We start from the raw sequence: 13,150 nt of genomic DNA on the forward strand, positions 1-13,150 counted from the left end.
CAACAGACTATCAATTATCCTCTGTAACTGGATTTGTCCTCCAAAGTGACTTTGGCACTCTTAAAAATGGGAATTAGGACTTAATAAAATTGCTTAAGGTAAAATTTTCTAAATTCTTTATGTTATAAGAAACCAAGAGTAATCTCTCAGAGATAGTGATTTAATAAGAATTTGTTTACAGCACAAAAATGTGTCCATTTTTAAAATTCCATTAAAACTGATGTGTGTGGCATTATCTGTATTCAGGTAATGACAAATTAACTTATTTCTGGGCCTGTGAGCCAGGTTTTTCAGCAAACACCTTTCCATACTTCAATTCTAATATTTTATTTCAGAGGAATAAAGCATATGATAACAAATCATAGATGTCAAAATACACTAGTGACTTAACTTGGAGAAAAATTGTGAATTAAGCTAGTTTACAATTAAGAGGTAAACCTCTACCCCGAGGTATAACGCTGTCCTCGGGAGCCAAAAAATCTTACCGCGTTATAGGTGAAACCTTGTTATATCAAACTTGCTTTGATCCACCAAAGTGCACAGCCCCACCCTCCTGGAGCGCTGGTTTACCATGTTATATCCGAATGTGTGTTATATTGGGTCGCATTATATCGGGGTGGAGGTGTACTATATTTACAGCAGCTTCACAATTAACTATCAGATAACAAATGTACAAAAACCAAGCCATCTTACATAGTTTACATGTAATGTAGTACAACAAACAACAGTACAAAACATTTACCTGCAGTTGTTCCTCTAGTACAGCTGTGGTACTCTCACCATTGTTTTCATCTACAATCACCACCATGTGGGTCAGCGAGTTTACCTTAACCTGCTCTATCTCAAGATCATCCTGCAGCCCCTGGAAGAACAAATCAATGGTTACAGAAACTATATATGGGTAAAGAGCCAGCTTTTTGGCCATAGCAGTTAAAACTCTTGCTGTGGCAAAGTGCTAAAGACTCAACAATTAAGCAAATATTTTATTAAGGGGAGACAAATATATAATGTAACTAAGTATTAGGAAAAGGCAACTAGAAAAAGTGTAATGAACCTAAAATATTTCAGACGATGGAAGATGCCAGGCAATAAGAAAAGTTATATATTTAGATTCTACCAGCTTTCTGTTCTCATTTACAAAAAAAAAAAAAAAAAAAAAAAGTACTTTGTGTTCCTCAGCAAATAAAAAGGAATGTCCAAACATTCAAATGTTTGGCTCTGAACAGCAAATGACTTTCTGAATCTCTAATAATGCATGTAAGAAAGGGTTTCTACAAAATGTGTTGCCATACATAATAAAGCACGATATTGCGAGTATAACAGCAGATTACATTGCTTACTATGCACACTCTTAATAGGTTTTGATGGAACAATGACAACTGCACGGTTTTGATCATATATATTGTACACTGTGTTCAGAGACAATACTGACAAAAGACTACACAACAACTACAAAGAAAATGTAGGAGAGAAGAGATTCTCCTGTTATTTAGCAATATAGAAGTGTAGTTATTGTAAATATCTATTGTAAATATCACATCACCAGAGTAACTCTGCCCCAGAAATATAGTTTTACATGTTCTGTAACATCCTTTATCCCAAAGGATCCTTCAACCAGTAGATACAACATCGGCGTAGAACATGAGAGACCTCAGTTCTATCCTCAGCTCTGCCATCGGCCTGCTGGGTGACCATGAGCTAGTGACTTCATCTCTCTGTGCCTCACCCAATCTTCAAAATGAAGATAATGATACTGTCCTCTGCAACGCACTCTGAGATCCACTAATGAAGAACGCTATATAACAGCTGCACATTATTATTCAAAATCTATATACCTCAAGCCTCACTGAAATGTAGACCCTGGTCAAGATGGAGGAAGGAAATAAACACTGCACTCAACTCACAAAAGTTTGAGGGGAGGGGAAATTTTGACCAATGAGTCAAGGACAAAGCCTACTCCTGTGGCAGTTTTTATAAGATCTCTAATGCCCTTTCCCCTTAAGATACGTACCTTACTGGGAAACAGGAAGGTGGTCAATAAGCTGCCTCCACATCAGAATGAATGTTCTTTTTAACACTTACCACAGAATGCTGTAAGAATAATGAGCATCCAAAAGCCCTCTCCAACCTAAAAGCACCTGGGGCAGAAAGCAAGACTCATCCCCAGAAACTTGGCTTAGAGCCACACCACTAGAGGAGTGCTGTACAAATGAAAGAGCAATTTCTTCTTGGCTTAGTATCAGAGGGGTAGCCGTGTTAATCTGGATCTGTAAAAGCAGCGAAGAGCCCTGTGGCACCTTATAGACTAACAGATGTATTGGAACATGAGCTTTCATGGGTGAATACATGCATTCGACGAAGTGGGTATTCACCCACGAAACCTCATGCTCCAATACATCCGTTAGTCTATAAGGTGCCACAGGACTCTTTAATTCTTGGTTTAGTGGTTTGTTGTTGAGGTTTTTTTGGGGGGTTTTTTGCAGGGGGTGGGGAGGAGATTGTTTGTTTTGTAAGTGTCAAGAGGTACAGTGCACTTGAGTGCACTCTTCTCTTCATTAGGGGTAAATAATGTTATTTTTCAGCTCCTCCCCTACATAGGCAATTTAATGAAGAATTTTTTATGCAGCAAACAAGGCAAGATATGCATGTGATGGTGCCCCCCCCCATAAGGCTTTATGGAATATGCTTATGAATGTGTATATGACATAACTAGAATATGTTTTATGCTACATATGCTATGTAGCATATCTCTGTAAAGGTTATGATCTACTGAAACTATTAATCCTATTTGTATGCATGTATCCTTTTTGTACTTGAAGTTAGGACTATTGGCTGTATACTTGCTTGATTTCTATTGAGAAAGTAATCTGCAAATTAAATGCCCAGTCAAGAACTACTTAAGCCAACAATGAACTTGAAGACACCAATCCACACTGGAGCTTTCCCAGGAATGTGGCTTGGCTGGTAAAAACTGAGACATGCATGGACATGTGGCTTGATCATGTGACTCCGAAACGCCATCTTGGAGCTGGACTTTGATAGGAGAGAGGAGGGGGTCTCCATCCACAAGAGAAAGTCTATTTAAACCCCTGGGAGACCCCTCCATTTTGTCTTCAGCTGGCTAAAGGGATAGCCTCTCCACGCCCAAGGATACCCGAAAGAAACTGGAACAAAGGACAGTAACTACAGGAGGTGAGAGTGACTGCTGGACCCAGACTAGTAGCAGACTAGTCTGTAAAAGGAAGCTTACTGAAACTGATGAGGTTTTATCTGTATTCAGTTTTATTACTGTAGTAAGCTTAGATTTGCGTGTTTTATTTTATTTTACTTGGTAATTCACTTTGTTCTGTCTGTTACTACTTGGAACAACTTAAATCCTACTTCCTGTATTTAATAAAATCACTTTTTACTTATTAATTAACCCAGAGCATGCATTAATACCTGCGGGGGGGGGGGGGAACAGCTGTGCATCTCTCTCTATCAGTGTTACAGAGGTCGAACAATTTATGAATTTACCCACTATAAGCTTTATACAGGGTAAAATGGATTTATTTGGGGTTTACACCCTATGGGAGTTGGGCATCTGAGCGTTAAAGACAGGAACACTTCTGTAAACTGCTTCCAGGTTAAGTCTGCAGCTTTGGGGCATGTGGTTCAGACCCTGGGTCTGTGTTGGAGCAGACTGGCACGTCTGGTTCAACAAGACAGGGTGCTGGAATCCCAAGCTGGCAGGGAAAGCAGGGGCAGTAATAGTCTTGGCACATCAGCTGGCAGTTCCCAAGGGGGTTTCTGCGATCCAGCCTGTCACAATGCAACTTCCACTAAAGGTGCTTTACTCAGTTAGTAAATAAAGTGCTTTCAAAACTGTCCAGTCTCTTCCTTTCCATTACCATCCCCTTCCACATCAAAACTATCAAGCATGTCCCCTCAGCGTACAACCAGATCTGAATCTTGCCTAAAAACGAGAGGACCGTGAAGTGGCTGCCACAATTGAGTTTCTCCATTGTAGCAGTCACTAAGTTATTAGAGCGTCTGAGTATTTTTTTTCCATATCATGTATTACAGAACAGGCAAAAAGGCATTTACTTTATGTACTTCCATCTGTTTTTGAAGCGACTCTAAATCTTCAGCTAAGGCCTGAGATTCCATCTTTTGAATGCGCACTTCTGTGACAGTCAGCCAGTCAGACAACTGCTGCAATTGCTTCTTCTGCAGTTCCATCAACACATCATGCAGGCTGCAAATGGGAGAACACAAAAGCAGAATAATTCCAGAAAGGCTTTTGCAAGTAAAAAGCATAAGATCTAGTTATAAATAAGAGGAAAGCCATATAGCCATATCTAAGCCATTTATGTCTAAATAAATTGTTTAGCATTTAGTTCTAAAACTAAAGAAAACAGTTAAATATCGGTTTACTCCTCAAAAGTTAATGAAATATGCCACCAGCGTACACAGAAATACGCTCACATTTTCTAACAGCTTAATTGTTTCTTGCATCAGATGTTTCTTCTTAATGACAATGTCAAGAGCAGCAATGAAATGCAGTTTCTCCCTTAATGACTGTAATAAAACATAGCAGGAAAAAATCCTTCAGATAGTCCTTTGTATTATATAAATACTACTCTTTACAATGATTGAAGGCTTTTATTTGTTAAGAACTTAAATTATTACAACAATTTTAAGACTACTTCCTATTAGTAGAAGCAGTACACTGCATTTTCAGTCTGGCACCTTCTATATTATATACATACATATAAATATTTACATTAAAGTAGCCAAGAACACAGATTTTTTTCCCTCCTTCTTGCTTTGCTCCAGATGTGTTACTGAGACACAAACAGGATGGATTTAATGCTACAAAATGACAAGTTCATTCTGAAAAATCTGATATTAGCCTGATTTTGAGGACTAAACACACAAGGATTTCCATTAACTAGTTCTCCAGCTATACAAGAAGTTTTAGAGTGCAACTCACCGAGCTTGCCTGTCCATGCTGTCCACTCTGAGAGCTTCCCATCGAGAGTTTAGCAGTTTCATTTGTTCCTGGATCTCTTCCTCCTCTTCCTCTGATAGATTGCCCTGTGCTATCAATTGGTTCCCAGCCTGCAGTACACTACCCACATTACTCTGGTGCGCAGTTAGCTCCATCATAAAAGCCTGGAAAATGTACAATGAACCATCTTGATTTTTGAGCTGCCATGAGGAGTTTATGAATTTCTAACAGGCTTAGGCCTGGTCTACACTACACGTTTAAACCGAATTTAGCAGCGTTAAACCGAATTAGCCCTGCACCCGTCCACACAACAAGGCCGTTTATATCGATATAAAGGGTTCTTTAAACTGGTTTCTGTATTCCTCCCTGACGAGCGGAGTAGCACTGAAATCGGTATTGCCATATCGGATTAGGGTTAGTGTGGCCGCAAATCGACGGTATTGGCCTCTGGGCAGTATCCCACAGTGTACCATTGTAACCGCTCTGGAAAGCGATCTGAACTCGGATGCACTGGCCAGGTAGACAGGAAAAGCCCCACGAACTTTTGAATTTCATTTCCTGTTTGCCCAGCATGGAGCTCTGATCAGCACGGGTGGCCATGCAGTCCCAAACCCAAAAAGAGCTCCAGCATGGACCGTACGGGAGATACTGGATCCGATCGCTGTATGGGGAGACAAATCTGTTCTATCAGATCTCCGTTACAGAAGACGAAATGACAAAGCATTTGAAAAAATCTCCAGGCTATGATAGACAGAGGCCACAGCAGGGACTCAGCACAGTGCCGCGTGACAAGCGTAACGGAAAGCCAAAGAATCAAACGGACGTTCATGGAGGGAGTGAGGGGGGACTGAGGACTCCAGCTATCTCATAGTCCCCGCAGTCTCCGAAAAGCATTTGCATTCTTGGCTGAGCTCCCAGTGCTTGTAGGGTCAAAAACATTGTCCGGGGTGGTTCAGGGTATATCTCGTCAATTTACTCCCCCTTCTCTCCCCCGTGAAAGAAAAGGGAAAAAAAACATTTCTTGCCATTTTTCAATGTCACCGTATGTCTACTGCATGCTGCTGGTAGATGTGGTGCTGAACAGCAGCATCCCCTCCCCTTCCTTTCCTGATGGCAGACAGTACAAAATAGTGGAAAACCGTCATCATCCCGTAAGTGCTCCTGGCTGGCCTCGGTGAGGTCGGCCGGGGGCGCCTGGGTAAAAATGGAAATGACTCCCTGTCATTCGTGGCAGATGGTACAAAATGCTTGGTAACTGTCCTCATCATAGCAGCGGGAGCCTGAGCTCCATCAGCCCCCCTGCCCCCTTTCGTGTCTAAAGAAAAGATTCTGTACTCCCTGGACTATCACAGCAGCGGGAGGCTGTGCTCCTCTCCCCGCCCCCTACCCTTGATAGTCCTGTCTGGACTATCATAGCAGCCAGAGGCTGCCTCCCCCTCATTTTATCTCACTAAAAAGTCAGTGTTTCTTATTCCTGCATTCTTTATTACTTCATCACACAAATGGGGGGACATTGCAACGGTAGCCCAGGAGGGTTGGGGGAGGAGGGAAGCAACGGGTGGGGTTGTTGCAGGGGCACCCCCTAGAATGGCATGCAGCTAATCATTTCTGCGGGATCTATGGGGCTCTGACCCGGAGCGGCTGTACTCTCTGGTTCTCTAGTAGACTTGCCCCATATTCTAGGCAGGACTAACTATTTTTAGACAAAACATAAAGAAGGGAATGACCCGGGGAGTCATTCCCATTTTGTCCATGCGCCCCCGGCCAACCTCAGCGAGGCCAGCCAGCAGCACTCATGACAGCAGCAGACGGTACAAAATGATTGATAACGGTCATCGTCAATTTCCAATTGCAAACGGTACAAAATGACTGATAACCATCATCTCATCGCCAATTTGCAATGGCAGACAGTGCAATAGGGATGGTAACCATCTCTGCTACCCTGCAAAGGCAAATGAATGCTGCTGTGTAGCACTGCAGTACCGCCTCTGTCAGCAGCATCCAGTACACATACGGTGACAGTGACAAAAGGCAAAACAGGCTCCATGGTTGCCATGCTATGGCGTCTGCCAGGGCAATCCAGAGGAAAAAGGGCACGAAATGATTGTCTGCAGTTGCTTTCACGGAGGAAAGATTGAGTGACGACATTTACCCAGAATCACCGACACTGTTTTTGCACCATCATGCATGGGGATCTCAACCCAGAATTCCAAGGGGCGGGGGAGACTGCGGGAACTATGGGATAGCTACGGGATAGCTACCCACAGTGCAACGCTCCAGAAATCGACGCTAGCCTCGTTACATGGACGCACACCACCAAATTAATGTGCTTAGTGTGGCCGCGTGCACTTGACTTTATACAATCTGTTTTTAAAAAATGGTTTGTGTAGACATACCCATAGTAAACTGATAATGTTCAAACCACAATGCTGCAGAATAAAGCTGGTATCATCAAAAGCACAAGCACAGCAGACCTTAACCCACTGGTCTCTACATCATAAAATTTCAAAAGAACCATAAGTATTTGTTTTGGTAAAACAAAAAAGAGGTGGCAAAGGAATAAAAATAGACCTTTCCTAAGAGAAGAGGTTGCTGGTTAGGAGACAACCTTTACAAATAAATGCAGTAAGAAACATATTAATTGGAAACATTGAAAACCAAAACCAAAACATACCGCAAAGAAAGCGGATAAATACGTTTTCAACTATGGAAATAAAAATTGGATTTTTTTTTTTTTAACAAAGAGTCCAAAAATGTGCACATGGGAGGGGTCTCTTCTCTTCTCTATATATGGTCATACAGCTCCTATGCATGGAGAAGGGCAACTATTGTGAAGGTAGTTCTATTTTCTGATTAGATATGATTGTATATTTTACATTGACAGAAAGACAGATTAAAGTATTAAACAGAATTTTTCCAACTCTAGCACCTACAGCTTTTAGCAACATTACACTTACAACCAGAAACCTCGTACTAAAAATTGGGAAAGAGCAGAACCAGCTCCTCTACTGGCGTACATCAGCAAGCACCATTGGATCTGGCCCATAAATCATGACAAAGTCTATAAAATTCTCATCAAACAATGTAGAAGTTGAGGAATGAGGATAAACTGCACTAAAAGTAACATTCTAATAATCAATTATTTCTATTATTAAAAAACAAAACAAAAAAACCCTAACAGCTAAAACTCAAAATCTAATGCACAAAACAAAGCATGATGCAAATGTCACAAGCCTTAAAATATCCTACAAACTTTCAGTATAAATTTAGCAAAAGCAACACAAATTAAACAGAATGATGTTTTTATAGTATCAAGAACTAACAATTTTAAGAAGGGGCTTGAAAAAGATCTGCCAACACAAACTTACTTCATGGGTAGCAAACTGCTCCTTGACTTCTTCAACATCACCAGATATGTTATCCTGCTGATATGTATCTTCAGCTGAAAGCAACCATGTGAGGACCTCTTCCAGAGCTTCTTGGTAGCTGTCCAAGTCCATATCCACCTCAGTCACAGTGCTAGGGGTTTCTGCTCTAGAACCTTCATGCTCCTCTTCAGGCGTTGCACTCTACATAGCAAAGAGGAACATAACATTTCTTAGAAACGCAGAGATGTGGTTTCCATAATTGGCAACAAACACAGATTGTTTAAGAGCCCTTGAGTACTTCAGTGATGTGACAATGTGTCTGTTACGCCATCTTTTAACATATTAAAATATGATAGTGGTTACTTTGTAGACTAGATGGGACAACTGTCAGATCTGATTATTTTCCTTCCCCGCCCCCCGGCGACTATAGAATCTAGAGGTCATTACTAAGAAATAAAATCACCCTCAGTAGTGTTTATTAAATTAAGTCAGCAGGCGACACTGAAGTAGAGCGGAGGAGTACCAGAGAAGAACAAAAACTCTCCCAACGCAAATTCAATCCAGAATCAGGAGCCATCCTGTCCAGCATACCAAGATGAATGAGAAAGATGGGCAGAAGCAGGAAGCTTAAAGCATCTGAAACTTTCCAGGACAAGTAGACAATTATCAGTGTAGGGAGGGGGGAAAAAAAGGGAGGGAGGGGGGAGGAGGAGAAGGAAAGGCAATGCTAGAGTGAAGATGAGAGACAGAATCAGGAGGCAGATTGTCAGGGTGCGATTTTAGTATCCTCCCATGGATTTTGCAAGGGGTGGGGAGGGCTACCAGTATACTTAAACAGGTGAAAATTATAGCCAAGAGGCTTCCAGACCTGGATGGAGAGAAACGTACTTGCTGTATATTAAACGCTCCTTCTTCACATTCCTTTTTGTATCGCCTTGGAAGAGTCTCCACCTCGCGGATGTCTTCCATGGTGACTTGCTGAGGAAGAACCTCAAACAAAGAGGTCAAATACATGATGATAGATTTCTTGTCAGGCAGCTGTACAGCAACATCTACACAGGAAATTTAAAAGAAATGAAGCAAGACTGCTTTTCTAGAAAATCTCCTAGATAGCTAGAGTGTGGTCTGTATACCAGAAAGTGTCATGGTCTCAAATATTATCAAAAAGTTTTATGCCAAAAGGTCTGGCCTACCCTCCCCAATGCATCTGGAACGGTTAACAGATCAGAGAAGCGCCAGCAATGGAAAATGCAAATAATAATGGAACAACCCTTTTACTTCTTCAAATGCTAGAATATTTTTGCTAAGAGGTTGGGGAGATTCTGCCCCAACTTCTTCAGCGCAAAGAGGCTCCTGAAATCAAGGATTTTAGTTTGGAAAGTCTTGGGAAACTCGGTGTTTACAAAAGCTGAGCAAAGAACGAAAACGGAAAGTCCACATTCTGTCAGTCCCTACACAGTATAGACAGTGCAGCAGAAGCTACCAAATCCTGTAACTGAACATACCAGGTTCCTCATAGCTGCACCATAACTGTACAGTCCAGTCCTTTCCCAATGGAGAGTCAGGCCCCATTATCCTCACTTGTGACAGATACACTGGGTGATGGGTTTCAAGAGCTTTCTCTAGACTGAATCTTACCTCTGTACCTGCACCTCTAGGACTGATCATCTAATGCTGTAGAGGCCATCTGCTGATCTATTATGCAGGACATACCTCTGGGAAGCCCAGAGTCCATTCAGAAGGGAGGGGGTTCAACAGAAGTCATAAAAGCTTGCTGGCAAGTGTTCTCACAGGTGAAGCACTTAAGCAGTTAATAAGTGGCCCCTGCTGTTCAGTGGGCATAGACAGCAAAGTGGGTTTCTGTATGAGAAGAGCTACCCAGTGTATGGCATTTAATGTTTTACATGAGCCTGAAAAATGCTTAGTTATTTTTAGTTTTATCTCCTACACTTTTTGACGTGTACAATTATAATCAACTCATACTTCAATAAAAAAAAAAAAGATTGCAAACCAGTTTTTGCTTTTCTCTTCCTTAACCAATGATCATTTGTTGCATCACTTACTTTTAAATTAAAAAAATCAGTGAAGATAGATGTCACTTTTACACATGCACACACGCGCACCCCCCCTTATTACTAGATCTCTCTTCCAATTCAATAGCTGAAGACAACAAGAAGTTACAACTGGAAAACAACTTGACTCTGTATTTACATTAAAAGTAAATGGAAGTAAATTCTGAACACTTATCTCAGAAATGAATTTATAATCAAGAGCAAAACGAAACATTTTACCTTCAGGATCTAACAATTTTTCTATTCCCAGGTGGTTTTTGGCTATGGTAAAAGCATGTTCTAGTCTCTCCGTTGGGGTCAACTTCAAAACTTTATCCCAACTGAAGAGCTCAGGTCTGAAAGAATAGGGAAAACAAAATCAGATGGGGGTGTGGGGGGGGCAGAAATAAGACTTCACACACATCAGATAATAATATTACAATGCAATTACAGATTTTAAAAAGTGTCACTGAGATTCCAAGCAGAAAGTTATAGTATGTGCACACTAATACTAACAAAATTCTGAACATATTTGAATCACTAACTCTATATCTATATGACTGCAGTTATATTCTCATCCCATGTCACATAATATACGCTATAACTACTATTTTTGTAGTAACATTTAAAGAAATATAGTCAACTTTAAAAATGTACAAATCTATTATTAAAATATTTATTTTTCAACATTACTGCTGAGTATTTACTTTTTGTATTGCACTCAGTTTGGATAATGAAAGAAAAAAAGTCAGTTTCATTTTTCTTGCTAGTCATTTTGCTTCCAAGTTCAGAGCACTATGATTTGCACAGTGCTGCAGTGTTTGAACTGCACATCACAGGGATATGAATAATCATTTTCCATTTTTTTTTTTAAATACCGAAGTCATGAAAAAAATGGCTATTTGTAAGATTTCTAAAACTTGGTGGGGAGGGAAGGGGTGGGTACTCGCATGCAACTGGAATGAATATAGAGCTGGGGAACAAGACTGAATAGGGAGTTAAAGGTTCTGACATGTGGGAAAAGGTTAAAAAGTTCTAACATTAACATAAATAGGATAACTTGCAACTAATAGGATTTTAATAATTGACTACACATTTGAAGGGTTTAAACAGGAGGGTTAGAAAGGATTTACAAAATGATACCCCTGTGTGTAATGGAATAAAGTAAAGAGAAGGAATATTTAAAATAAAATATTCCTAGCAGCCTAATGGATAGCGTGTGTGGGTTTAAAAAGAAAAAACACCCACACACACTATCCATTAGGCAGCTAGGAAACTGAAATTTTTGCTGATAAGAATTTCACACCTCCTATTATTTTTGTTACCCTGTCTCCCCTGAACCTCATTCCAACCTGTTTGTTCATCCCATCCAAATATTATGTCTTGTGTTTCGGATTAGAAGATCACTGAGGCAGGGACTGTCATTTTCTATAGGTCAATACAGCACCTGAGAGTGGAGCTGTGATCTGGTAGGCCCCCAGGTGCTATAACTATAAATTTTAAATGAATAATTATAAATTATACTGTGGAATAGCCCATTCTGGGAAATGATAGATCCTGAAACATTTGTGAAATTTAAAATTACACTGGACTGACCAAAAGCAGAAATATCTGATGAAAGTCATATTTTTTTTAATTAGTGATGATTATATCTACAGACTCCCAAAACACACCTCTCAAAACAAAGAATATGTGATCTTTGCACAGAGCAGCTTAAACAATCTCTCTTAGAAAAAGGGCCCAGGGAGAATAAAACACCACATTATAGAAACAAAGAATTGTATTATTCTTTGATTCTTCTGTTAAGTAACGTATGCCAATTCTGTGAGAATAATTACTATGTGTCTCAAATCACACTTAGTCAAAACTAAGAGGGAGCCATGGTGCCTGTATTACATGTTGATTTGTTTCAAAGTGTTCCTTTATCTACTCACTAGAGATGCTACAAAAAACAAGCTGGACTGGAGCCTTTTTTTCCAAGTGTTTTCAGTTTGGGGGAAAAGGAGTAAGATGGTCTAACAGGCAAGATATCCTCTCTGTAAAGACGTATTCAGCTGACTTTGTAGTTAATACATGTTAGTTGTGATTTAAAACAATCTCAAGTATTTTTATTTTTTGGTAATTGAAAAGCGAGTAAAGGAATAGTGGGAGTTGCAATGTAGCCCTGGCTTTGCCTTCTCCACAAAAATGCTGGATTGGCAAATTTCCCTCCATTGTTAATGTAACCACACCAACAAAACAAAAAAAGAAATCCCAAAACCCACCACCAGTACTCCAAGATGAAGAAGCAAAAGCTGCTTATTTGTGCCGCTAACGATCTAATATGTCACTTACTTGTGTCTGTGGATCACAGCATTAAAGGCAAGTCCATCGGTCCAGCTTGTAGTAAAGTTCAGAACATTGACCTGACTATAAGGCCTTGTGGATTGCCGAACCCAGCTCAGTAGGATTTTCTCACTGTTTGTCTGCTGCAAGTTTGACATGATGTCCTTCATGACATCTTTCACCTGCAGAAAGTAAATAATCAGTAACAACTACAATTTTACATGTGTTAACTGTTGATCTGCCAAACCTTCACTTAAGCGGATTTGTTGCACCAACTGGTATCAGAGTTCAAAACACTGTTTTCACTAAACACAACAGGAGCCTTTAAGACACTTTGCACCCTTCTGATCAAGGGCAGCTGTGTGGGAAGAATGGGACCCTAGTGTAACAGTCCAGGACTGTTCTAAGTTACA

General features: G+C 40.4%; 1 protein-coding gene across 1 annotated transcript in view; it reads right to left on the bottom strand.

Annotated features, from left to right (window-relative positions):
• Positions 1 to 13,150, bottom strand: part of UTRN (utrophin) — a 565,218-nt gene that overhangs the window by 478,303 nt on the left and 73,765 nt on the right. The window contains exons 6-12 of the mRNA XM_050949465.1: positions 12,747 to 12,919; positions 10,653 to 10,768; positions 9,250 to 9,413; positions 8,362 to 8,562; positions 4,976 to 5,157; positions 4,087 to 4,237; positions 743 to 862 (exon numbers count right to left, since the gene is read on the bottom strand). Coding sequence (XP_050805422.1) covers positions 743 to 862; positions 4,087 to 4,237; positions 4,976 to 5,157; positions 8,362 to 8,562; positions 9,250 to 9,413; positions 10,653 to 10,768; positions 12,747 to 12,919 — 1,107 coding nt within the window. The remainder of the gene's footprint in view (positions 1 to 742; positions 863 to 4,086; positions 4,238 to 4,975; positions 5,158 to 8,361; positions 8,563 to 9,249; positions 9,414 to 10,652; positions 10,769 to 12,746; positions 12,920 to 13,150) is intronic.

The sequence above is a fragment of the Gopherus flavomarginatus genome, chromosome 4 (assembly GCF_025201925.1).
Source record: "Gopherus flavomarginatus isolate rGopFla2 chromosome 4, rGopFla2.mat.asm, whole genome shotgun sequence".
Classification (NCBI taxonomy): Eukaryota; Metazoa; Chordata; order Testudines; family Testudinidae; genus Gopherus; species Gopherus flavomarginatus.